The sequence below is a fragment of the Ananas comosus genome, linkage group 12, assembly GCF_001540865.1.
Source record: "Ananas comosus cultivar F153 linkage group 12, ASM154086v1, whole genome shotgun sequence".
NCBI lineage: Eukaryota > Viridiplantae > Streptophyta > Magnoliopsida > Poales > Bromeliaceae > Ananas > Ananas comosus.
In genome coordinates this window covers 1,080,800-1,107,553 of record NC_033632.1, presented here as the reverse complement: position 1 = coordinate 1,107,553, position 26,754 = coordinate 1,080,800, and the positions used below count along the sequence as shown (strand labels likewise).

Below are 26,754 nucleotides of genomic sequence, written 5' to 3'. Positions count from 1 at the left end.
CCATCCTGTAAACTTAGTTTATCCCCCTTAATGAATGAAACAGCTAGCTCGCTATCTTTCTTTCAAAAAATAAAAATAAAAATCATGTAACATAATAATTAATTTGGTTATTTTATTTGTTAACTGTTGTAGACCCTCCTTGGTAAGTACTTACGCCATTTTCAAAAATACTTAACACCATTTAAATTTAAATGCCCAATAAGTCAGAAACACGAGCGCTTTTCCAATTAATTCTCGAAAGCGTAAGGGAAAATCAAATCCCACAACCTTAAGAATGGCGCCCCCACATAACAACTACTAACTCGTTTAGCTTTCAAAATAATATACAAACCCTAAACCATATTAATATCTCTTTAATTAATCTTTTTGAGTTCGACTGCTAGATTTGATTCTCTCAATTCTATAACAAAAAGTACGAAAGAAAGAGACTAAAAATAATGAAAAAGCCGGATCACATAGCAAGCATTTAGAGTAGGTTATCTTTTTTTCTTTCAAACATAGGGATCAAGGTCAGAGCCACGATGTGGAATATATATCAGTGCAGGTTCCGTTCCTTGACTAACAATTGAAAATTAATTAAGCACGTTTTAAACACTATGTGTTACCCTGCATGCATGTCCTTCTCTCTCCCTCGCTTTCTTTCTTTAAATTTTTCTTTTTTCTTTCTGTTTTTTTTTATCATTCGCGAAGTCGGAGGCTCCCCGCAATGAGATAGGGATCACTGTCGTTGTAAAAAAAGTCCACTTGCTCGTGCCCTATAGTAATAGTAACAGTAACGGTTGTTCACTTTTGCTCCGTTCTATCGCATCGGCTCAGATGAAGGACACAATGACGAAAAATACAGTAAATGCTCTATCAAAATCGTAAATCTCATTTTGAATAGAATAAAGCCATAACTATTTGATTGCATTCCGATCAAATATTAAAGGACAAGAGATAGGGATCATTGTCGTAAAAAAAAGTCCACTTGCGCGTGCCCTAGAGTAATTGTCACGCCCCGAGACTAAGGACAAGAGATAGGGGTCATTGTCGTAAAAAAAAGTCCACTTGCGCGTGCCCTAGAGTAATTGTCACGCTCCGAGACCGCCAATTTGGTCGGTTCGGACCCGTACACAGACGCCAAACGAACAGAACCTCCTCTGTTCGCCCAAGTCTCCACAACCACTAAACATGTAAAATGAAATGCCCAGGAAAAATTCCTGTATACATGGCTTGCACGAGGGTAAGCAACACAAGCAAATGAAAGTAAACTAACTAAACCATTCATACATTGTATCTTGATTACTTTAAATCAAATACAAAACTTGCATTATTATCACATACATACATTCTTTAACATTTACATCTGACATCTCTCAATGAATAGTTTTATACATTATACTTTTCTTTCATCAACTATAAGATGAAATATACAAGGTATATATCTATACTCAATGGATGTCCGCTACCTATTGAGCGTTGTTCCTGTCATGATCCTCGACCACCCCGCACACGCTAAAACCTGCATGGTTAGTAGGGCGAGAACTACTGAAAGTTTTCAGTGGATTCGGCTGCCGACCTCGTTGACTCATCTACTAGGTTTACTCAGGCATATATAGACAAGAAAAGGTAACAGATAGTAACCAACTAATCATATATCTACTACAATGCCTATACAAAGCTAAAGAGAACAATATATATAACTTATGGAGTTTATGCATGCATGCTATCATATTACCATTACCGAATTAACTTAGTTAACCCCTTTGGTTAACTACAACTCACCAACCAAATGCCTTTTGTCGAGGAGAATTCTGCTACAACCCGACGGGACCGTCCACTGGGGAGCATACCCGCTACCAACTCAGTTGATGACAACTCCGGACCTCAACGCCCAAGGAGGAGCGACCTTTAATTACGCCGAGCATTAGACTACTTGTGAGTATGATCCTATTCTCGCTTAGAGGATACAATGGCAATGCCATATTTTAACTAGCTCTTTATGCTAGATTTAACATTTCCAATTCTAGATGCTAACTAGTTCATCTAGTCATAATGCCACAACTCTATATTTAGCATTTCCAATCTAGATGCTAATGCTACTATGTCACAAGTTCATTTTCCTTGTTGACATTCATAATACCGGGTGCCATTCATACAATCTATTCATAATGTCACTTTGTTGACTATTTAATAGTCCATACCTATTCATATCACTATAGGGTTCTATGTTTACTATCCACTGTTCACATGTATTTTGCTTCCAAAGCATACGAGTAAACCACATGTTGCATATAATCACATATCAAGCTTAACCCTATAATGCATGAATATCAACTAACATATACATGTATGCTCAAGAAAAGTGACATAAATATAATAGGTCATTCGATGACTTTGGAAAGCACCACCCACTTTTAAATGATGCCGAAATGCGAGAAAATCACTTCCCCCTATTTATGAACGATCACATCCCTCGCTCGCGACAAACGAAGCTAAAATGGAATTTTTCCTCACTAGCTTGCCGTAGGCTCGTCGGAACGCCGATCCGAGCTTCCCAACGCATTAGTTTTATCCTCAATTAGGATTTCAAGCGATCAATTTCAAGCTAGATCTCCAATCCTACAAAATTGCATTTTCGAGCTTTAACTCTACATAGCCTCTTTCTACACAGGTTCTATAAGAACATATAGAGTAATTTAACTTCAACAATTCTAAGAACCTCAAAACCAAACAATTTAGGAACATAAGAGATCAAACTCAAGCTATGTTTATATTCCAACAGCTTTCATACCAACCCAAGAGTCCACATATTACTACACATAATACAATCCTTCTCTAGGATTTCATGGCAACCAACTCTAGAATCCAAGAAATCCAAAGCTAAATCTCTTTTAAGATGAATAACATCACTCCTATCACAGAAATATAATAACCTCACCTCAGAATTCACTCTCCACCAGGTTTTCTCCTTGTTGCTGAAATTCTTCTCAGCTCAAAACACTAAATCCACCAACTTCTCCTTCAAATCCCCGCACGTTATGTTTTAGAGAGAAAGAAGGCGAAGGGGATCAGAAGAAAGGAAAGATGAGGCTGCTGCTACACGTATGAAGCAGGTAAGGGTTCAGGGGTTATAGATAAGATTAGATAATTGCAACTAAACCCCCCACAACAGCTGAAATTTTCCTTTACAATTCAGTCCACGAGTCTGGGTACCGGTACTCCCCTGTTTTGGTACCGGTACCCAGTGCAATTCCTACACTTTGGCAGCAGCTGGGTTTCGAGACCATTCCTTGCGCCCACTTCGCGCCGAACACCTCTAAACACTTCTAAAACCTACCATTAACTATCCCCACACCACCAAATTAGTTCGGGGACAACTCAAATCACATTCATACTTCACTTTGATCAGTTTGATCAAAGTTAGCCTTGTAATCCGGAGATTCTCTTTCGATTTCGTTTTGCGCCCGATTTGTGCCAAAACACTCAAATACCTCCAGTAATCATTCCCACACCTCTAGAAACACTCGGGAACAACGCACATCCAGCTCAAGCTTCACTTTGATCTTCTAGATCAAAGTTAGCATTACAACTCAAAATTTCGGTATATTATAGTAATAGTAATGATTTTCACTTTTACTCCATCCCATGAGATCGGCCCAGAAGAAGGACACGCTGACAGACAATATAGTAAATGCTCTATCAAAGTCGTAAATCTTATTTTGAATAGATTAAAGCCATAACTATTTGATTGCCTTCCGATCAAATATTAAAGGACAAGAGATAAGGATCACTGTCGTAAAAAAAAGTCCACTCGCGCATGCCCTAGAGTAATAGTAATGATTTTCATTTTTACTTCGTCCTATGAGATCGGCCCAGATGAAGGACACGCTGACGAACAATATAGTAAATGCTCTATCAAAGTCGTAAATCTTATTTTGAATAGATTAAAGCCATAACTATTTGATTGCATTCCGATCAAATATTAAAGGACATGAGATAGGGATCACTGCCGTAAAAAAAAGTCCACTTGTGATCGTTCACTTTTACTCCATCCTATGAGATTGGCTAGATGAAGGACGATCATGACGAACAATACAATAAATGCTCTATCAAAGTGATAAATCTCATTTTGAATAGATTAAAGCCATAAGTATTTGGATTGCATTCCGGTCAAATATTAAAGATTGGGATTGAATCCACGATCTTACAGAAAGAAGAAAAGTTTATTGTTGGCTCCCATATCATATAATCTTCTTCTTCTTCTTCTTTTTCTCTTTTGAGAAAGAAAGGTAGCACGTTACCTGTTTATTTTTTTTCATAAATAAATTTAGCTAGAAATGTGAATTAACTAGGATTCGAACTTGGGATCTGGGGTATCAACCACTATGCCCTAGTTGTGAATCAACTAGGATATCATATAATCTTACTAGAGGAAAACTTTTTTTTTTTTATATATATAACTTAACATACTATTAGAGTAGGAAGTCATGAATTTAAATTTATCATATCTCTAGTCTCATTTAATTTTCTCCCATTTAAATTAAATTTATGTTTTGAGCTTATCAAATTGTCTCAAGTCCAAACATGAGAAACAACGTCTTTTGACAGCATAAACTTATGGAGAAAATTAGCTATTTTATATAATTTAATAAAATATACAACAATGGTAGAGCCTCCACCACATGTACTTTCTCAATAAGCCCTTCTCTTTGACTTATATGATGTACTTCAACTTAAAACATTAAATACCCAACAAATTTTCTTGTGCACATAGGCATCACTGAACTTTTTGACATGATTTTGGTGCCTCTCTCCTTTCTGGCCATCTATGGACTAGGGTGGGAGTAGTGTGAGTGTGAGTGTGAGTGTGAGTGTGAATGACCCATCTCACTTATTATCACATTGCTCTTCATTGGCCACACAACAAAGGCCCACAAACCACCCATCCAAGGCTAAGAATTTATGGCATCTAATAAAGGTGTTTGCCTCTACTAGGAGAAAAATTGCATAGTCATGAATAAGAGGCCATTCACATCCTTTGTCCTCCTCCATGCAAGCCATTCAAGGAAAAATAACATTGAAACCATGAGAGAAGTGCTCTTGCTTTTAAGGCACAAGTATGGGGGGAGAGTCCAAAGGAGATGGGTCCATGCACCATGTGGATTTAAGGAGCACCATCCAAAATCGAAGCGATTCGCCACCGTGAATCTTTTCGCGTATTGTAGGTTAGCTTTTACACTGCTTTTCGCGCTCTGGCATGTAGCGTCGTGTATTGATATGCGTTATAGGGAGCAATTGGATTCGTAAATAGAAATTTAGCTACTGCAGCGAGAACCGACATGTTCTTGTGTTAGGAAGTGGAGTAGCATTGTGAGAGAGGGTTTCTTGTGTAAATAATGTTGTGTGAGCGGTAGTATAGACAACACACATTTGTGTGAGGAATATAAAGACAAGATTCATTTTAATTGCACAGAAAATAAAAATAAAAATAAAAATGTTACAGCTTATCCATCTGAGTATCAATGTTTTTTCACTAATTGTATCAGTTATTATTTTTCAATATTAAAATCCTAAAGGGAACTTGCTACATCTTTGGAAATTTCACGAAATATGGATTTTCTTTTACAAGATAGACACAGTAGTAATTTCTGACAGTATATTTACAAAAATATCCCTTCAAAGTAAACATTATCCAAATCAGCACGAGTGCATCGCTGAACAAGATTGGCATGCATATATTGATATATAGTTATACACCCCTCGAAAGGGTATGTAATGCTAATGGGAAATGTTTTCAGGGATCTTTGTGAAATTTTGAGAGGTCCGTAATGCAAATTGTATTTGTTTAGTAGTTTAAGAAGCAAAAGCACAACGTGTTCTGCGTTTGTAGTCCAACGGTTAGGATAATTGCCTTCCAAGCAATAGACCCGGGTTCGACTCCCGGCAAACGCATTTTTTATTTAAATTACTTTTTCATAAAAATTTGGAGATTAATTTTGGCCTTTGGATTAATGGGTATACTGTTTGGATGGCGATGGTTCTCTAGAATTAGAGTGGTTGGTTGACGAAAAACTTAGAAGCATTAGGAGCGTGTTTGATTCGCCCCTTTTTTCTCACCTGAAATTGGAACGATATTTTTTCACCCATAATAAAAATGGATTAAAAAATGTATAATTAGAATGATAGTGGTAATTGGAGTTGAGTGTGTGGTTGATTGATGAAAAACTTAAAAGCATCTTATTAGGACTCTAATGTTTATATCTAATAATAATTTAATTAAACATCTTTAATTTTGTATAATAAAATTGCAAAAATTATTTTGAAAATATTATTTGGTGTGATTGATTGACAATAAAATCTACTTTAGTAAACAACACTTTTGTCTTATTCCTAAATTAAATGGTGCTATTAAAAGAACACTATGACAAGATCACTTTGCCTTCTTCACAATTGCAGAGTGACAAAATCGTAGAAGTTTTTGGAACCGACCGTCCATAGAACAAGTGACAAAGAGCTTGATGGTTGGTATTCGAAACCCAAGTTCGAATCCTAGTTGATTCATATTTCTAGCTAAGTTTATTTTTAAATAAAATAAACGAATCGGATAGCGTGCTACCTATCTCTCAAAAAAAAAAAAATCGTAAAAGTTTTAGTTACACACGTTTTATTCTTGAATTTTATAAATTTTAATTTAGTTTCATACCACTAATAAAGTTTTGACACTCCGCATTGTGGATAGAAAATTTATATTATAGGCCCGACCCGCCAGCAATAATAACTCGTCGGATCATAAAACACCGAGCCAAAAATACTTAAGCCAGTTATTATTATTAGTGTATAGCTCTCATATATTCTAATTAGAAACCAGATCACAAATACAGTCATGCAGGCCAGAATTATCAGGCGATGTGAGATTCTAAAGGTGACTCTAACCAAATCCGTTGCTGCAGACTAGAATTACCAGGCGATGTGAGATTCTAGAGGTGACTCCCACCAAACCCGTTGGTGTAGCACTTTGCCCCGTATAGCACTTAGGGTGTGTTTGGTTCTTCGTAAAATCACCCCGAAAATTTTTTTTCGGTTGAAAAGTGAAATTCCTGTGTTTGGTAGCTCGTAAAAAAAACTTTTCGAAAATTTTTTTACAGATTCTTAGGAAAGCGAGGGTTTTCGTTTTCCGCTTGAATCGAATGGAAAACGAAAATGCGCGGCGTTGCGCACGCCGCACGGGAAAAGAAAAGGCGCAGTCCACGAGGTCCGTTCCACTTCATGGACCATGTGAGACGAGGTCGCTCCACCTCATGGACCGCATGAGGAGAGATCCATGACCCCTCTCTCTCCACCACTTTATATATATATATATATATATATATATATGGGTAGAGCTACTATACTATCGGAAACATAAAGTAGTTGATGCTTTCGATTTTTTAGCCCTTAGATCAAGCCCATTGATCATTTCTAACTATTGGATTAATATTATTAACCAATGGGGACCACTCAACCCAGGGGATCGCTATCATCCCAATCGTAGAATCTTTGATCCAAGGGCTAAAAAATCAGAAGCACCAATTACTTTATACTTCCGATAGCATAGTAGCTCTACACTATATATATATATATATATATATAGAGAGAGAGAGAGAGAGAGAGAGAGAGAGAGAGAGANCAATAGACCCGGGTTCGACTCCCGGCAAACGCATTTTTTATTTAAATTACTTTTTCATAAAAATTTGGAGATTAATTTTGGCCTTTGGATTAATGGGTATACTGTTTGGATGGCGATGGTTCTCTAGAGTTAGAGTGGTTGGTTGACGAAAAACTTAGAAGCATTAGGAGCGTGTTTGATTCGCCCCTTTTTTCTCACCTGAAATCGGAACGATATTAATATACGATTAGATTGATAGTGGTCATTGGAGTTGAGAGGGTGGTTGATTGATGAAAAACTTAGAAGCACCTTATTAGGACTCTAATGTTTACATCTAATAATAATTTAATTAAACATCTTTAATTTTGACTAATAAAATTACAAAAATTATTTTGAAAATATTATTTGGTGTGATTGATTGACAATAAAATCTACTTTAGTAAACAACACTTTTGTCTTATTCCTAAATTAAATGGTGCTATTAAAAGAACACTATGGCAAGGTCACTTTGCCTTCTTCACAATTGCAGAGTGACAAAATCGTAGAAGTTTTTGGAACCGACCGTCCTAGAGCGAGTGACAAAGGACTTGATGGTTGGTATTCGAGACTCAAGTTCGAATCCTAGTTGATTCACATTTCTAGCTAAGTTTATTTCTAAATAAAATAAAATAGTGTACTACCTATCTCCCAAAAAAAAAAATCATAAAAGTTTTAGTTACACACGTTTTATTCTTGAATTTTATAAATTTTAATTTAGTTTCATATCACTAATAAAGTTTTGACACTTGGATAGAAAATTTATATTATAGGCCCGATCCGCCAGCAATAATAACTCGTCGGATCATAAAACACCGAGCCAAAAATACTTAGGTCCAGTTATTATTATTAGTGTATAGCTCTCATATATTCTAATTAGAAACCAGATCACTGATGCAGTTATGCATAACAGAATTATTAGGCGATGTAAGATTTTAAAGGTGACTCTAACCAAATCCATTGGTGCAGACTAGAATTATCAGGCGATATGAGATTCTAGAGGTGACTCCCTCCAAACCCGTTGGTATAGCACTTTGCCCCGTATAGCACTTAGGGTGTGTTTGGTTCCTCGTAAAATCACCCCGAAAATTTTTTTTCGGTTAAAAAGTGAAATTCCTGTGTTTGGTGGCTTGTAAAAAAAAATTTTCGAAAATTTTTTTTTACAGATTCTTAGAAAAACGAGGGTTTTTGTTTTCCGCTTGAATCGAGCGGAAAACGAAAACGCGAGGCGTTGCGCACGCCGCACGGGAGAAGAAAAGGCGCGGTCCACGAGGTCTGCTCCACCTCGTGGACCGCGTGAAGAGGGGTCCATGACCTGACCTCTCTCTCTCCACCACTTTATATATATATATATATATATATATTTTATAGGTAGAGCTACTATACTATCAGAAACATAAAGTAGTCGGTGCTTTCGATTTTTTAGCCCTTAGATCAAGGCCATTGATCATTTCTAACTATTGGATTAATATTATTAACCAATGGGACCACTCAATCCTAGAGGGACCGCTATCATCCCAACCGTAAAATTTTTGATCCAAGGGCTAAAAAATCGGAAGTACCAACTACTTTATGCTTCCGATAGCATAGTAGCTCTACACATATTTTATTTATAAATTTATTTTATAGTATTAAATATATATATATATATATATATATATTATATTTATTGTACAATATATTTTAAATATATTTTATTTACAAATATAAATTATAATATTAATATATGTAGTATAATAATTATTATATATTAATAATATATAATATATAAAAATAAAAAATATATATATAATAATTTTTTATTTATAATTAATTTTTTTCTTTTTCTCTTTTTTTTCCTTTCAACCAAACAACCGTAACAGAAAACTAATTTTCTTTTCCTACAAACAAAACGCTAAAACGTAAAATTTATTTACCTCCGAAAATTTTTTTTCCACCGAAAATTTTTTTTCCGCAACTAATTACAACGACCCGATCCGCCAGCAATAATGACTCGTTGGGTCCTAAACCATCGGCCAAAAATACTTAAGTCCAGTTATTATTACTATCGTGTATGCTTCATATATTCTAATCAAAATCAGTTTTTATCTGTCCGAGTCATTGAAAGCGAGATTAAAATTTTAAAAAATTGCTACCAGGAGAGAGAGCCCAACAGAATGATAAATTTTTATCAAATACTTTTATTTNAATTATAATATTAATATATGCAGTATAATAATTATTATATATTAATAATATATAATATATAAAAATAAAAAATACATACATAATAATTTTTTATTTATAATTATTTTTTTTCTTTTTCTTTTTTTTCCTTTCAACTAAACAACCGTAACAAAAAACTAATTTTCTTTTCCTACAAACCAAATGGATAAACGTAAAATTTTTTTTCCTCCGAAAATTTTTTTTCTACCAAAAATTTTTTTTCCGCAGCTTTACGAGAAACTAAACAGCCCCTTAGCTCTCACACTTCCGGCTGGTATTCGACTCTGATACTAATTACAACGACCCGATCCACCAGCAATAATAACTCGTTGGGTCCTAAACAATCGGCCAAAAATACTTAAGTCCAGTTATTATTACTAGCGTGTATGCCTCATATATTCTAATCAGAATCAGTTTTTATCAGTCCGAGTTATTGAAAACGAGATTAAAATTTAAAAATGGTTAATTACACGGGTAGTCCCCAACCCTTCCATCAATTTTTACTTGAGTCCCCAACCTTTTTTCTTTTGCAATTGAGTCCCTAATCTTTTTATTTTATTACAATTAGGTCCCAACCATTAAAAAAACTGTTAAAATTAACGGAATCGCCATGTCAGCGTCTATATGGCAACCTTTTTCATGTCAATTAGGTCCCTAAACTTTGCACATTTTTCATTTTGGTCCCTAAAAAAATTCAAAATTTTAAATTTAAATTCAAAAATAATATTAAAATTAAAATTTTAAACTAACGAGAAATTAGAATTTTGAATTTGAATTTAAAACTGAATTAAAATTTTGAATTGAAATTCAAATTTTAAATTTAAATTTTTAATTGAATCTAAATTTTGAATTCAAACTTAAAATTTTGATTTTGATTTTGATATTTCAATTTACATTTAAAATAAAAGTTTTGAAACCGAAATTTAAATTTAAAATATGAATTTAAATTTAAAATCATATTCAAAATTTTGATTTTAAATTTTAAATTTGAATTTAAAATTTAAATTTGAATTTAAGATTTGATTTCAATTCTAAATTTGAATTTAAACTTCGAAGTCAAATTCACATTTTGAATTTGAAATTTCAAATCGAAGTTTGAAATTAAATTAGAATTTAGAATTCCAAATGTGAATTTGAATTTAAAATTAAAAATTTAAAATTAAATTCAAAATCGGAATTTGAATTCCAATTTAAATTTGAATTCAAAATTTAAATTTAAATTTAAAATTTAAATCTTAAATTAAATTTTTTTTTGAATTTATAAATTTAATGGGTTAATTACACCATTGGTCCTCAACCTTTGCATCATTTTTTAATTTGGTCCCCAACCTTTTTTTTTTTGCAATTCGCTGACACAGCGCCACCATGGCGCTGATGTGGCACCTCCGTGGCGCTGACGTGACGCTGATATGGTATTTTCCGTTAATTTTAACAGCTATCTAACGGCTGAGACTTATTTGAAATGAAATCAAAAGATTAGGGACTTGATTGCAAAAAAAAAAGGTTGGGGACCAAATTGAAAAATAGTGTAAAGGTTAGGGACCATTGGTGTAATTAACCCTAAATTGTTATCAAATACTTTTATTTTGAAATATTAAAAAATAAATTTATCTTTTCCATTACGGCAAAATATTAAATTTTGTATAAGTGGCAAAGCATCAAAGTTGTAAAATAAAAGATAAGTGGACTTTGCCGCAAAATTGACCTGAAATCGTCGTCACCACCTCCTCTCTTCGATTCGATCCATCGGTTGCTCACTTATATTGTTGTTGTTCATCCTAGTAATAACCTTTCTCCGTTTCCCACTGCCACCAACGATCCTCGAAAACCCTAACCCTAACCCTAATCGGATCCGAGCGAGTCCTCCGACCATGGTGCTGATCCCGCTGGTGCGAGACTACATCGATCGGATGTTGCAGGACATCTCCGGCATGAAGGTCGTCATCCTCGATCCCCAAACGGTAACGATCTCGCCGCGATCCCTGAATTGTTGTAAACCCTAGTTCTTACGCATTGCTCTAGATCTCACCCGGTGAAATGGAGCTTTGTGATCGCCTGTGGATGTGTTGCAATGCCGAACTTGTTCGATGTTAAATGACTGTGTTAGCCGTTGTTGTGTGATCTCCTGTGTAGGAGTCTATAGACTTGAAGCCGAATTTGAAGAAGAAAGTGAAATGTACATTGCCCTTTTTTTCCCGTAATCAAAGTGAATCTAGTGTTTAGATGCAACTTCTGATTTTCTGGTTGCATGAGGAATTGTTTTGATATCGAATTGTTTGATTTGGAATGAGTTTGTTAATCATTTTCTGGAATTTACTTCTCTATAATCTATAATCTTAAAGGCAGAATTGCAGAAGAAAGTGAAATCTTTATAACATTTTGTAGATCAAAGCATGTCAAAAAGGGTTTGTTATTAAGTGTTACTCATTATTATTAGGCCCTTTTGATTTTTCTGATCACATTTGGAATTTTTCGATGGCCATGCAGGTCAGTATTGTAAGTGTTGTATATAGCCAATCGGATTTACTTAGGAAGGAGGTCTTTCTGGTGGAAACAGTGGATAACATGTCAAAAGAATCAATGGTGCATCTCAAAGCAGTTTATTTCCTTCGCCCAACATCAGAGAACATCCAGAAGCTACGGCGCCAATTGGCTACTCCAAGATTTGCAGAATATCACTTATGTATGCTACGCATGCTTTGTCTGTCATTTTGTATCAAGCAACTTTGTTCTATGAGGTTATAATTGATTTTTCTGTCTTGAAGTTTTCTCCAACATTTTGAAGATTCCTCAAATTCAAGTGCTTGCTGATTCGGATGACCAGGAGGTTGTTCAGCAAGTTCAAGTAAGTTTCTTTTGTTGCCTCTCCTCTAGGTGTTCATTCTGCTCAGTTATGTGCTTTAGTTGTAGTTCTTATTTATGTTATGCTTATTTAAGTTTTATGTGTGTGTCCCATAAAAATCATAAAAAGGTATTGTGTGTGTCCCATAGGAATTTCATGTAGTGTGTTAATAAAAGAACATAGGTAAGTCAAGTTTGAACATCCTTGGAATCTAAGCTGTTTGAAAGCCCTAAACTTTCAAATCTTGGAATGCTTAATTTTGAAGCTGTTATGATGGCACTCTATTTTATGCATGCTTTTAAACTTTGCAGGAGTTCTATGCTGATTTTTGTGCCATTGATCCTTACCACTTCACTTTGAATATGAACATGAACCACATATACATGCTCCCTACAGTGGTGGATCCCCCAAGCACACAAAGCTTCTGTGATCGAGCAGTTGATGGAATCACTGCAGTATTCTTAGCCTTAAAACGCCGCCCTGTCATTCGATATCAACGCACGTCAGAAATTGCTAAAAGGATTGCTCAAGAATCTGCTGTGAGTGAATTATTACTTTAATGCAACATCATGCACATATGCTATAGTTGTCAATGATGTAAAGCAAGCTTCCCTTTTATGGTTGTGGTTGTGTCAACTATCTATCATCTATAATAGAAAGGCATCTTTGCAATATTTACTCATAAAAAGGTTATCTATTTTGATATATCCTTCCATATTTTCAAATACACTCTTTAAAAACATAATTTATTTAATGTATACTCTTGTTATTGCCGAAATGCTCTTCCTTGTAGATTATTCTAATAGAAAATCAACTAAACCTCGTCAATTGGACGACTCCCCAACCTAAGATAAGGGTACATTTCTAAGAAAAATGCACTTTCAACACTTACATATGAAAATTCAGATTTTACAAGGGTATATATAAAATTATATATTTATTCTGTATGTTGAAACCGAAAGTCGTATTTAACATGCATTTCATTCAAGTTTTGCAGAAGCTTATGTATGAGCAGGAAAGCGGTCTTTTCGATTTCAGGCGTACGGAGATCTCTCCACTGTTGCTAGTAATTGATAGGAGAGATGACCCTGTTACCCCATTGCTGAATCAATGGACATATCAAGTACTCCCGACAGCACCTGCACATATTAGTTTCTTATTGTAGTTATTATCATCATAATATTTTCTTCTTTTGACCATTTGCAGGCAATGGTCCATGAACTTATCGGCATTCAAGATAACAAAGTAGATCTAAGGAATATTGGCAATGTTCCCAAAGACCAGCAGGTTACTGAAATTAAATATGCCATCCTACCTACTCGCTTTTATACAACATTTGAATATCTTTTTGTTATGGAAGCGCTAATTTTGAGTTTGCTGATGCAGGAGGTTGTTCTGTCATCAGAACAAGATGAATTTTTTAAAGCCAACATGCTTGAAAATTTTGGAGATCTTGGAATGAATATTAAGAGAATGGTAGATGAATTTCAACAAATTGCGAAGAGTAACCAGAACATTCAGACAATAGGTACACTCAAGTCAGCTCTTTGGCATGTACAAGGGAAATCTGTGTCACTATTTCAATTTGTATCATGCTTCCTAAGTGCCATTTTTGGCCTGGCTTCTTGAGAAACTTCTCTGGACCTTTTGCTATGGTGAGAAATTGCAATGAGCTTACATGCTCTTAAAGCAGAAACTCCAATCTTGATACTCCTATTTCTGATGGGGGCTTTGAACAAAGTTGTTCGTGCTTCATCAAATATCTTTACTTAACAACACTCTGTAGAAGCTCCAGGCTGTCTGAACAGGCCTAATTTACCACTCTCAGAAATTTGATTCAATTGAAATTGTGGTAAAGTTCTAGTCACTTTAAGTCAATTTTCTATTCGTCATTGCTGCAGAGGATATGGCAAAATTTGTTAATAACTATCCGGAGTACCGAAAGATGCATGGAAATGTATCAAAGCATGTGACAATGGTCACAGAAATGAGCAGAATTGTTGAAGAACGGAAGCTTATGTTAGTCTCCCAAACAGAGCAAGAGCTTGCATGTAACAGTGGACAAGCAGCAGCCTTTGAGGTAGTTTACATGCTCATATCAGTGTTTGTCATGCTTTGAGGTAGTTTACATGCTCATATCACAGTGTTTGTCATGCTACAAGTCTTACAGACTTTATTGCGTTTTAATATATTAAGGTTGCTCTTTCTCTATTATTGTTTATTGAATTGATTTTGTACCTTATTTGTCATATATTCTGCATAACCACCAAATTCATGTCACAGTTACTATTATTGCATTTGATTAACTGCTTTGATCCGTAGGCACATTTTTTTTACAAAACAAGAAAACAATACTTGCTAGATCCCTTCCTTGCTTTATGATTGGAAATATTGGCAATTTCAAGTAAGCACAAGCTGAGTGGGTTGCTGTTGAATTGTAGAACGGGGCTATTGATTATGTCAAGAAGAATTACATGCTGAGTATACGCATGCGGAAGTTGCATCGCAATTGCTCTTACAATTATTCTGAGTGCTTTGATGAAGATCCTTAAGAATATAAGCTTATTCTGTATCTTGGCTAGCTGGATTATTTCAATTTATTGGATGTTGGATATTCTCAAGCACGCATAACAATCTAAGAAAGTTGAAAAGTAGTAAAAGCATCTAGATTCTACCTATCATCGTGTTACAATCAACCTATTTCTATTCGGAATAGGGTTTCTACTTTAATTTCTTCTTATTTAAGGATTACTTTTAGTTATTAATTTGATTTGAATTAGAATAATAATCCTACTAGTATTAGGGTTTCTGCGTGCCTGTAAATAAGAGGCTAAACCTTCCTTTTGTTTTCGTCAATTAATTTCATCAATAAAGATAAGTTAGGGTTTTACCTCGCCAGTTGTTTTCTCGAATAAAGAAGTGATATCTACCGAGATCTGACTTATTACTGACCTGCAGGCTGTAACCAATCTGCTGAACAATGAAAGTGTTTCTGATATTGACCGCTTAAGATTGGTTTTGTTGTATGCTTTGCGCTACGAGAAGGAGAGCCCTGTCCAGTTGATGCAACTTTTTAACAAACTAGCTTCAAGATCTGCAAAGTATAAGCCAGGTGTAATGTATCTAACCCAAAATGCTTTTGTTGAGATTTTGTTAGCTTTCAATTCCATTTGTTTCGACTTTGGTTGTTACCATGCATTGATAGGGGGTAAACTAGCGGCTAAATTAATGATTGTTCACATGGATATTGTTATTGATGTGGATTCCTACATTATGGACTTTAACAGAGGGTTAGATAAGTGAGTAAGTTTAAAGGGTAAAATTTGCTTGGAAGTCTAGCTCAAATCCAATTCAATTTTGGACCATATGTTATCTTCATGGTTTTGGGAGGGTCTCTTTGTTACATACACTCTCTTTTGGTCTCTCTCTCTCTACACATGTAGTTGAGGGTAGACCTTATTTTAAAACACATGAAGCCATAATTACAGTACAATTAATGTGTTCTCCAAGGCTTCGGTTTCTAGACTTTAATCTTGGTTGTGTGTGGTCATTTATCCATCTTTCCCAAGTGCAGTAAGTCGAGATGACTATAAGAAGTAAAATATTAAAGACTACAAAGAAACAAAAGATTCATATGCTTACACCTATTATTAGCAAGTCAGGTTTTTTCTTTTTGTTGTTGGATTTTTGGGATCCAACTAGGAGACAACTAGGCACATAGATATCACCTATTGGTTTGTAGGGTCTTAGGGTTTTGTTTACTTAATCGACACATCTACTCTTTTTGAATTTTCGAACGCCTAATAAGCTTTAAATTTTTTTGGTGTACAGCTTGTTCAGTTCCTCCTCAAGCAGGCTGGTGTTGATAAGCGAACAGGTGACTTATATGGGAACCGGGATCTCCTAAATATTGCTCGCAATATGGCACGCGGACTCAAGGTTTGTAATCAGAGTTCTCATTAAGATCGTTTAATGCACATTATATAAGTTATTTACATGTACTCGTGACAATTATATCACTGTAAAATCTGAGTTTTCAGAAATGCTTTTTGAAAGCTTAATTTCATACGTATATACCCTTGTACTTACATAAAAATGCCCCTCGTAAAAAAATTATCTAGTACAGAATGAACTCCCCATGAATCGAATAGATAAGCAAGTTACAAGAGAATTTTCTAAGAATGTTCTAGGAAACTGTACTGTCTAGGGGCATATATGAGGATTTCAGATATTACAGAAATGTATATTAAAATAGTGATTCTGCAAGGAAATATATTTAAAAGTTTTACCTCCTGTTGGTTACAGGGCGTCGAGAATGTTTATACTCAACATCAACCTCTTCTTTTTCAAACCATGGAGGGGATTGTCAAGGGGCGACTAAGAGATGCCGACTACCCTTTTGTTGGCAATCACTTTCAACAGGGCAGGTTAGTAAAAGTCACCTTGTTCTTTGTTGACACAAATAGAATATCTGAAACTAACATTGGACGCTGATCAGTTGAACAATTCTTTGTGCTAAATCATAGGATTTTAGGAATTGCTGAGCATGGTTTATATGTTTTCCTAGGATTTACCATTGTACACTGTCTTCACGGATTTGTTGTATTATGTGGACCAAGCTATTTATATTAACAGTGTCTCCACTATCTTAAATATGTTTGCTTATCTTAATGCAGACCACAGGATGTAGTGATTTTCATTGTTGGTGGAACAACTTATGAGGAAGCACGTACTGTTGCTCTTCATAATGCCACGAACTCCGGAACTCGTTTCTTTCTCGGTGGCTCTGTAGTTCTCAATTCTAAAAGGTCAGCAAACTTTCTGTAATTTCCCTTAAGAATGATCAACATGCATTATCTATGAAGGAAAAGTGTAAGGGTGCCCCCCGCTTATAGATCGTTTCAAACAAGTCCGACAAGTCCAGTCTTTTCGACTTGAATCCTCAAGTAGCATGTTGTATTTAAAAAATATTTGTCAGGTTTTGTCAGAAAATAACAGTTTCTGCTACAAAGACAAACATGATATACCATCTGAGATACAAAATAAGTTTGAAATAAGAAATACAAAAGTTGATGATAAGTTCTAACAGAATTTTCTAAAATCAAATGACCCGGTACTCTCTATAATATAATCCTTCTTTAGAATTTTGAAGCTGAAATTCTTGCATATTTTCTCTTTATTATTAAGCAAGGTCAAATCATGGGATGTTAATATCTATTCCATTGGTTAACTATGCAGATTTCTAAAGGACTTGGAAGAGGCACAAAGAATACACCGAACGACCACTGCAGTATAGATCAGGTACGAGATCTCAAATTCGCGCGCTAGATTGATGAGATATATATTGTAGAAAAGATTAGATGTATGTGTGTGCTACACATCTTACGGAACAAGCATGATCAATTCAAAACTAGTGCGATACTCCAAGTCTTTGTTTGTATAATAAGGATGTGCATTATGCTTAGTTTTACATTTTCTATAGTAATTTCGTATAAAAGCCACTTGTATCGATCATTCCACAACTCGTGACAGCCCCTGTGCTGTCTGAAATCTTCATGCTGTCAGTCTTCTTTCACCAAGATGTATCCTTTTTCTCCAGCATTTGAGTGTCTACCACCATGAGTGTGTGTTCATTTTGTACAAGATGAGAGATAAGGAGGTGGTAGAGAGAGTAAAATGAGTATGGTGTTTTGGCTTTCCTGTGTGACTCTGATCTAAAGAAAAACTCAAAGTGGGATTTTTATTTTTAATTTTTCTGTTTTCCTCTGTAGATGGTCGGATTCTTAGGTTGCGATCTCCGCCGTCGAATCGTGGATGATCATATTCGTTTGAGCATATTAGGTAACAAGGCTATGGACTTTTGTCTCCTATAAACTAGTGTATTCACTGCTACATATATCATATATGTGGTAGACGGTGGTGATCTTACACATGGAGTCGATTGATGGCCAGTTTTAGTGCTTTTTCTAACGGCACTATTCGGACGGTACTTTAAAGCAAATAGTGCTGCGCGTTATAATACCCAAACATGTCTCTAGTAAATTAAAACAGTTAACTTTACAGCCAATACATTTTTCAAAATAAATTCTAAAATTGAGCTGCAACTGTTAACCTACACTCTTTTCCCACCCAAAACAAAAAAAAGATAAGAAAAAGCTTGGACCAACTTAATTAATTGCAGATTACAACCCTGGACTATAAAATCAGAAACAGAGTTGAAAAAATACAAGTGCACCAGAACAAAAAAAGATAAGAAAAAACTTGGACCAACTTAATTAATTGCAGATTACAACCCTGGACTATAAAATCAGAAACAGAGTTGAAAAAATACAAGTGCACCAGCCGGGAATCGAACCCGGGTCTGTACCGTGGCAGGGTACTATTCTACCACTAGACCACTGGTGCTTGGTATTACAAACTTGAATTTAAATTATAAATCTAAATGTTTGTTTGAATATCAGATTACAGGATAACTCCCGAACCTCATTATATTCTCGAATATATGGATTCGGATCAGAAGCGAGCAAATCGGTTTGTTGAATTGGGTCTAGGCTAACCCTTACGACAAATTAAGATCATATATAATCCAGGTAATTAATAAGAAAATGCCTGGTGCACATGTCCAAATCTCTTTCAATAACACTGAAAAGGAAAGAAATTACCACAAAAAGATTTGTAACCATTGTTTGGTTGATTAAAAATCATGGAAAACCTTATAGCATTTATTATCACTGAATAATGTGAGGATCATGGTTCAATAATTTCCATATCAAGCATTAAAAACCTTATTAAAAAAGGACAAGAGGGAATATCTTTGTTAAGTACGCACTCCTTCCTATTATAGGAAACATCTTCTTATATATAGAGAGAACCTTTTCTCCTCTCTCTCTCTCTCTCACAACAATAAGCCCTAAGCCACCAAGCCCTGGTTTTAGTATTATTATTATTATTATTTTCGAAGTATAATGGCGTCTAAGAAGCTCATGGTTTTTGTTGGCCTTCTCTTCCTCCTCTCTCTGATTACTTCCTCTCAATCAGCTAGTTCGTGCCGCGACCTTTAGTATCATAATAGTTTTGTTTCATGTCAAATTGTTTTACCTTGTTTTGGAGCTGTTTACATCCTTGAATTCACATGTTTTCCACTAATAACTTCGCTTACTTAACTTCGCTTACTTAATTATACGCATGTATCCTTTAAATTAAGCAAAGCATGCATACATGTATTTGTGCATATATTTATTCTTTGGTTTCATGCCACAATAACATAGGCAACTATATATGTGGTTGATAGAGAAAAAGACATATATAGTTACATCAAAGTAGAATATCCTCTTGTTTAATAAAATTATATTCGTATAATCATGTCTACTATCAATTAATCAAAATTTTAAAATTTAATATAATTCAATATTCACTAATAGTAAAAGTATTTCTGTTAATAATGCACATTGATTTTTTTTTGTTACGTAGTTGGTAATGCATGTCCTCGTATATTAATTTTAGGGTACTCATTGAATGACGAGGGCAGCGACTGCGACTTTGTCGGGCCGTGCCATACGAAGGCGGACTGCGCTGCGCCGTGTGCGGCGGCGGGCCACTCGCCGACGGCGGTGCTCTGCGTTCCATATGGCGAGACCCTCACTTGCTGCTGCATCATTGCATGATCTATTTGGCCTCTAGTCTTTCTTAATGTGGTAGTTTGATGGGTGTGTGTTTGTGTGTGTGTTAGCGTTTAGTTAATTATACTTCAAGCAATTAAGCAAAGTGTTAGTTTTAGGTTTTGTTTTTTAAGTTCATGGATACTCTAGTATGTGTCTTTTGGATGGAGTGGAATGGTTTTGTGATGGTTGTATTGCTAATATTATAAATGAAGCTTTGTTATTTTGTGTTAATTTCTACTTGTTTTGTTTTGTGATGGTGGGTAATTTTTTTAATTAGTTTGTCTCCATGTGTATTTTTAAAATATCCGAAAGATTATTCATTGTTCATGCTATCTAATATCCTCTCCCGCATAAAAAGCAGATTAAACCATCTCTTTCCAAAAGAAAAATTGAATTGCTCTACTAGCCATAAATCATGAAATTTAGTTCTGCTTGTTAAAAACTCACTAAAATAATTAAATTTGATTAAGTCGTTGACAAATTTGGGAAAAAAATTATTCCTAGATAGGTTGATTAAAAGAAATTAATTCAAAAAATAATCAAAAGTGAAAGGGCAATCAAAAAATAATAGTAATAATAATGAGAGGGGTCCAATGCAAAATTGTGTATGTTTGAGGGGTCACTGTTAATTTTCTCATGTTAAAGCTCCAATTTTCTTGGCCCATTATGGTTTGGAACTACACATCGCATCGTATTACCTGTCCAAAACTGAAAAATTTCTATTTTAGGCCAAAAACGAGACGCTCCAAAAACACACTAATCAAAAGACGCGAATTTGGGCCTTTAATAGGCCAAATGGGCCGGCCCACTAATGGCCCATCCGTGTATATTCATGTCCCACATAACTAGTTGGACCGAGTAGCGGCCCACCTGAAATACGGTGTAAGCCCAACATGAGATGGGCCTCGACTACTTGGTGGGACGGGAGTAACAAAGGCCATAGCCCTTTTGAAATGGGTCCCTTCGCACTTTCCATTAACAACGCCATCTACTTGCGTGTTTTTTTAAAAAAAATTTAATTTGCATTAAGTTTAGCCCATCGAATTAGAATTTGCATTACATTTAGTAGTTTCGTTAAATTTTTAATGATTTTGATTGCTTTTTATGTAAGAATTTGTATTACTTCTGCTACATAACCAAAGAAAAAGACGAGAAGAGACAAAAGAACCTGATGATGAAAAGAAGCTTTTTAGCATTACAATCACACCTCTCTTGATTACAGAAGCTTTCTCAAATACGGCGTACCACAAAAGAAACTATCGAATTCAAAGATCCAAATTTCTAATTTGATAATGTAATACTCAGCCATTAAGGAGAGCGCAAGTAGGGATATACATATGCTAAGGTGATTAATCTCTCAGCACCTCACAGAGGATCCTAGGAAAAGAACACAAGCTATTCGTCCATCTGCAGAGAACTGGCTATTTGCTTGCTAAAGCAATTATGAAGTCCACATTAGCGAAAGGAGGCGAAGAATTGCATTCGATCGTCGGCGCATCAACCGTAAAGAAATAACTTTTCCTCTTCCATCTAAAGAAGGCATATCCTGTTAATCCGGATGTTCTCAACTCAGACAGCATCAAATCTCGGATCTATATCAACAAACATCACGGCTTTTCTGTGATTACTGCTTATTATTGGATAGAAAGAAAACATTTAAGAAAAAAAGTGAGAGCATGATTTACCTTCTCTATGGAGCAGGATGATCAGATGTCACGCGCCGTCCATAGATAGCCTCCTCGGCTTCAGCTCTTTTTTCTGCTTCCCTTTTAGCCTTACGCTGCGCATCTCTTGCGGCTGAATCAGCCCGCACTTTCTCCATAACTACATTGAAGCCAGGGATAGTACGCTCCAACTTGTTGTACACTCTGTAGCTCAGGTTGTAAAAGATTCGGAACAGCCTCTGTTGGAAAAGAAAACATGTAGCTGAAAGTAAGGCCTCATTCCACATCTGCGGTACTGTTTTTTCCAATGCCCGGGCTTCTAACACCACAGCCCTAGGCTAGGCTGTAGTGTAACAGTAAGTAATCTTCTGATGCATTTTTCTCAAACAAGTACCTAATTCTTTAAAGAATCTTCACTTACATATACCCGCACTTGCGCGCGTGCGTGTGCCCCTCGAAATGACAATTTGCACGTACACCTTTTAAAGGTAGTTCATATTTATGTGTATATGGTCAAATGTTCCAATTTTGTGCCTATGACTCTATACATAGTCCATATTTGTGGATATGCCCCTATGCATGAGATCTTTTCATAATGAATAGATGGATATTCACAGTAAAAGAAAAATTCATCAGGCAGAATGTTCAGTTTCCACTGTTGCATTTTCAGTACCAAAGCTCTCAAGAAATGGGGAACACGTGCATCTATGTCATCTTTATAGGCTATGAATTATAGCTTTTGAGTGGCATAAATAAAAATATGGACTAGATTTAAGGGTACATAGGCCAATTGTAACGTTTGCTTGGTCTAAAAGCAATATGAATTGTTAGGGTTATAGTACACAAAAATCCGAAATTTTAATTATTTCATATCCACACCATAAGTATTTACAGGAATTACCTTAACATCTTTGTTCCAATGCCTGATATACGGTGGACCTGTCGTATAGGAGCCAAGAGGTTCACGATACCACTCCCCGTCATAGGTTATTTGATCCATGGCTTGCTCTACACTTAGAACCTCCCATGGCCTCAAACCGGGTATAATTTTTGCAAGACGATCCCTGCCAGAAAAATAAAATAAAATAAAACTCAACTTCCTTTCAGTTACTTAGATGAAAATATCAAGAAAGTGCAACAACTCTAATGAGTAGATAGCAATAGTATGGAAGGACATGAAATAGAAACTTCACTATAGTTTAGTTGAGGCCCTGATTTCAAAATGCACAATAGTTTTGTTAAGATCTACACATTTTTACCAGAAAATTTCAAATCTAATGCTGAAATAAGCTAATTAGATGGCATGTGGATGAAAATGAAGAAACTAAAAATAGAAAGGTATGCATAGTGGGAGACAACACCTTAGTTCTTTGGAGATATATTTATTCGGCATGTGATCCTTTTGCAAAATGGTCGTCATTTCAGATCCACTAGCCCAAAGGAATAGCGCATGGCTAGGGGTTCTTACACCAGGCCATACACCGCCATTGGCTGCAAGAACAGCCATGTCACGCTTCTTACTTTCAATAGCTTCGTCCTGTAATTGCTTGTATGTTTTCTTCTCAAATCCCTTAAGAGGTTTCCAAGGAGGTGTTCCCTTCTGTAATTTGTGAAGACAGGCCGTTGCAGCAGCACCCAATCTGACTGTAAAACAATGAAAAAGGGTTAATGGGTTATGATTCTCTTTTTTGGGGGATTTTACATATATGGCCCTTAAAATCTGCGCGTTTTTTCTATGAGCTTGAAACTGCAGATTCTTACAAAATTTTCCTTGTCACAAAGTGAGTGAATCATATCTAATTCATGGATTTGTATTAGAAACAGTTTTTCCCACAACGGGCATTCCTCTAACTCAAGTGTATCTGTAAGAAAGCAAGTTTGAAAAGGGCATACCTCAAATTTCAGATTTTGCAGGGATAATGAGTAAATTGATTGTTTTTAAGGGTTACATATAATCATCACAGATGATTTTAGAAGGGTAGTTATATAACAAGATATGTAACTGTCTCTTGTATCCTCCGTATACGAATTGTCTTTGCTTAGTTAGAAATTTAAAAGGCTAATTTTCATTATGAATGATATCAAAAGATTATCTAAATAAAACGCGAGAGTTCAAGCTAATGAGCAGATAAGATATTCATGGGTCTTGTATTAGCAAATAATGAATTAAGTAATGATAAGCCATACCTTCCCAAGTGGCAATTGCTTTCTCTAGGCCATAAACCATCCCAATAGGTGCCCATTCATCCATATCCTCACCCCAAATGAACGTGTGTGTATCAATTATTCCACCAGCCCAAGCTGTTTTAAGAGTAATCAGCTCTAGCGGTCCTCTAGTACGCCCAAGCCGATCCTTGTAATACCAACCGCCACTTCTCATAATAACTGAAAGAATTAATTAAGGAATTAACATCAGACCAGATGGATTATTACATTACTATGTAAGACAAGAAAACCTTTCACATAGAAGAATTTGGTAAGCAGCATCTCATTTTTCTTTACTACACCTCACAATTGCAGATTGAACTAGACATTACCGATATTTCTTTTTAAAACAAAAGAGAGATATAAGATAAAAATTAATTCAGTGGGGCAAAAGGGAAGTATATCACGTGAAGTAGAATGGCATGAGTGATTAAGTATGTTCTCAGCAGAAAAACAACATTATTGAATAGCCAAGAACAAGATAACCTAGATATGCATATTATATCTCCCAATTCCTAAGCAAAAGAAATATTTATAAATTGAGATTTAAACATAGAAAGAAGGAAAATATCAATTCAAAAGAAATGTGCAAGGAAGATTCAAACACTCCAACATTTTCCATCGATAAATTTCCAATTGCCAAAAGAAATATCAATTTCAAAGTTTACTAACTTGACTAATTTCCTCTCTCGGACTAACCCTTCATCTTAAAGGTTATTTGTACATACAGCAGTAACCAAAATAGAAAGCAAGGTAACAACTTAACATAATTCACAAACAAAATCATATTAAAGAAAACAAAGTGCTTGGTAAAATGCTCAACTCACAGTCATAGTACCGCTTCTCCAACCGCTTGTACCCAATGGCCTGTGCAACATCTATCGGCCGGCCGGGAGGGTACGGCCTCTGCCTGAACCCCCACAATCCAAAGAAGAACTGCCGTGTGAAGTCCCAGAACTTATCGTCCGACTCCCTTCTCGTCTTGATCGCTTTACGCGGCATGGGACGGCCGTCCAGCCCTGGCACATGTGGCAATGCCTTCCACAACTTCCTGTCTTCCCACCTGCATAGTCACAAGTTTAACATTCGGCATAAATTTAGTTAGGTAGTAAAGTTCTGTATTTGATAAAAATCTGATAGATTCAGGGAAAAAAAACTCTGGAAATACTTAATTCGATACATGCATGCACATCCGCATATATTCAACATCAAAAAAAGATTTAGAAATGGGTGTAATTATCACACTTCCTTTCACTAGAGTAAACAATTCGAAAAAGATATTAACATTCCTCTAAAACGAAATAACAGCATAGAACTTCTGAATTATTTGGGAATAATTGAACCTAATTGATTAGTTTCTCGCAAACTCCAGTAAACACTGATGTACTAATAAACAATTCTTCTTATATCCCTCCTAAATTTTTCCACAACGGAAAAAAAGGAGAGTATTGCATCAACACAAACCTGTAGGGATTCTCGTTCTCCTTGAGCTCCATCTCGTTGAGCTTATCCGCGATCACCTCGGCGCGGCGCAGGAACTGCACCACGGGGCTCTCATTGAAACCCTCCCACCACAGCTTGGCCTTCTCGACCTCCTCGGGGCTAGGGTCTTCCTTCTTCTCGAAGATGGGGTCGTCGGCGAGGATCCGCTCCACCTCCGGCGTGTGGCGATAGTCGGGGCGGTGCTCGCACTCCCAGAAGTACTGTTCCAGCTTCTGCGACAGCTTCCCGGGGGCCTCATCGGTTGGGGCAGAGGAGGAGCTAGGGTTTTTAGGGTTGTTGTTCTTGCCGAAGAAGAGGTTACGGGCGCCGAGGAAGGCGAAGTTGGGGGGGGAGTGAGAGGGTTTGTGGGGCTTGGGGAACCAGCTGTCGCCCCCGAACCAGCCGAGGTTGATGGACGCCATGGGACAGGGCGGAGGGGTGTTAGGGTTAGGGTTAGGGTTTTGGTGGGAGAGGGGAAGGGCTTAGAGGTGGCGGGTAGTGGAGAGAGAGAGCATTTTGGAGGAGGAGATAGGAGAATAGTGAGGGAGCGAACAAACAGGACGGAGAACGAGAGAGCGTGGGAAAGGTTATTGTTCTCGTGGGCCAAACTGGGCCGGCCCTCTCATTCGGCAGACGAAAACATGGGCCAATGTGGGCCAGTAAATTGTTTTTTTTATTTATTTAGAATTTTAGATCAAAATCTGCACACGGCGTTTGTAGTCCAACGGTGAGGATAATTGCCTTCCAAGCAATAGACCCGGGTTCGACTCCCGGCAAACGCAATTGTTTTTTAGTATCTCTCTTTTTATGGTTGGCAGTAAGGGCATATATATTATTATAATATTACAACACTATCCTAGAACGATATTCAATTACTTTTACTAGCAGGTGTTGTTTCCGTGTGTGTGTTTGAAGCGCGAGAAAAGTTGTTAACATGACTGCTACAGATTGCAGCAGAAACGTATTTACTTCAAGTAGGTGATTTTGATTTCCCGAGTCATATATTTTTTATCATTGAAGAATGCTATCTAC

At 36.1% G+C, this 26,754-nt stretch overlaps 2 protein-coding genes, 1 long non-coding RNA gene and 3 other non-coding genes across 9 annotated transcripts; 3 read left to right on the top strand and 3 right to left on the bottom strand.

The window, feature by feature from the left end:
- On the bottom strand, positions 1,247-3,094 carry LOC109717909. The gene is made up of 2 exons (XR_002218334.1): positions 2,921-3,094; positions 1,247-2,601 (listed from the first exon to the last, which is right to left on the bottom strand). It is a non-coding gene; the product is annotated as an uncharacterized LOC109717909 (long non-coding RNA).
- Positions 5,863-5,934, top strand: TRNAG-UCC. The gene has a single exon. It is a non-coding gene; the product is annotated as a tRNA-Gly (tRNA).
- LOC109718627 (vacuolar protein sorting-associated protein 45 homolog) lies at positions 11,611-20,548 on the top strand. Of its 4 annotated transcripts, XR_002218486.1 has the most exons (15): positions 11,611-11,829; positions 12,356-12,551; positions 12,634-12,713; positions 13,022-13,249; positions 13,708-13,833; positions 13,917-13,997; positions 14,097-14,238; positions 14,612-14,790; positions 15,669-15,824; positions 16,542-16,649; positions 17,016-17,137; positions 17,387-17,518; positions 17,949-18,011; positions 18,482-18,551; positions 20,214-20,548. XR_002218486.1 is itself a non-coding variant. In XM_020244946.1 (14 exons), exons 1-13 carry the CDS (start codon positions 11,740-11,742, stop codon positions 18,004-18,006), a joined length of 1,698 nt encoding a protein of 565 aa, XP_020100535.1. In that variant the 5' UTR covers positions 11,611-11,739; the 3' UTR covers positions 18,007-18,011; positions 20,214-20,547. The 4 variants fall into 4 exon arrangements, 3 of the variants coding, with proteins under 3 accessions (XP_020100535.1, XP_020100534.1, XP_020100533.1); XM_020244946.1 differs by lacking the exon at positions 18,482-18,551 and having other exon boundaries at positions 20,214-20,547; XM_020244945.1 differs by lacking the exon at positions 20,214-20,548 and having other exon boundaries at positions 18,482-18,737.
- TRNAG-GCC lies at positions 19,045-19,115 on the bottom strand. The gene has a single exon. It is a non-coding gene; the product is annotated as a tRNA-Gly (tRNA).
- On the bottom strand, positions 21,541-26,284 carry LOC109718556 (protein TIC 56, chloroplastic). Its single transcript, XM_020244842.1, has 7 exons — positions 25,705-26,284; positions 25,068-25,303; positions 24,223-24,420; positions 23,397-23,679; positions 22,937-23,099; positions 22,057-22,274; positions 21,541-21,963 (listed from the first exon to the last, which is right to left on the bottom strand). Exons 1-6 carry the CDS (start codon positions 26,142-26,144, stop codon positions 22,062-22,064), a joined length of 1,533 nt encoding a protein of 510 aa, XP_020100431.1. The 5' UTR covers positions 26,145-26,284; the 3' UTR covers positions 21,541-21,963; positions 22,057-22,061.
- On the top strand, positions 26,433-26,504 carry TRNAG-UCC. Its single transcript has one exon. It is a non-coding gene; the product is annotated as a tRNA-Gly (tRNA).

Bases quoted from the DNA above. Each gene is read 5' to 3' on its own strand.
- LOC109718556 (XM_020244842.1), bottom strand. From the start codon at position 26,144: ATGGCGTCCATCAACCTCGGCTGGTTCGGGGGCGACAGCTGGTTCCCC. The intron at 23,680-24,222 runs GTATGGCTTATC...ATTGTTTTACAG, and splicing joins AGCAATTGCCACTTGGGAAG to TCAGATTGGGTGCTGCTGCA. The intron at 23,100-23,396 runs GTGTTGTCTCCC...TTTTTCTGGCAG, and splicing joins TATATCTCCAAAGAACTAAG to GGATCGTCTTGCAAAAATTA.
- LOC109718627 (XM_020244946.1), top strand. From the start codon at position 11,740: ATGGTGCTGATCCCGCTGGTGCGAGACTACATCGATCGGATGTTGCAG. The intron at 11,830-12,355 runs GTAACGATCTCG...ATGGCCATGCAG, and splicing joins TCATCCTCGATCCCCAAACG to GTCAGTATTGTAAGTGTTGT. The intron at 14,239-14,611 runs GTACACTCAAGT...TCATTGCTGCAG, and splicing joins CCAGAACATTCAGACAATAG to AGGATATGGCAAAATTTGTT.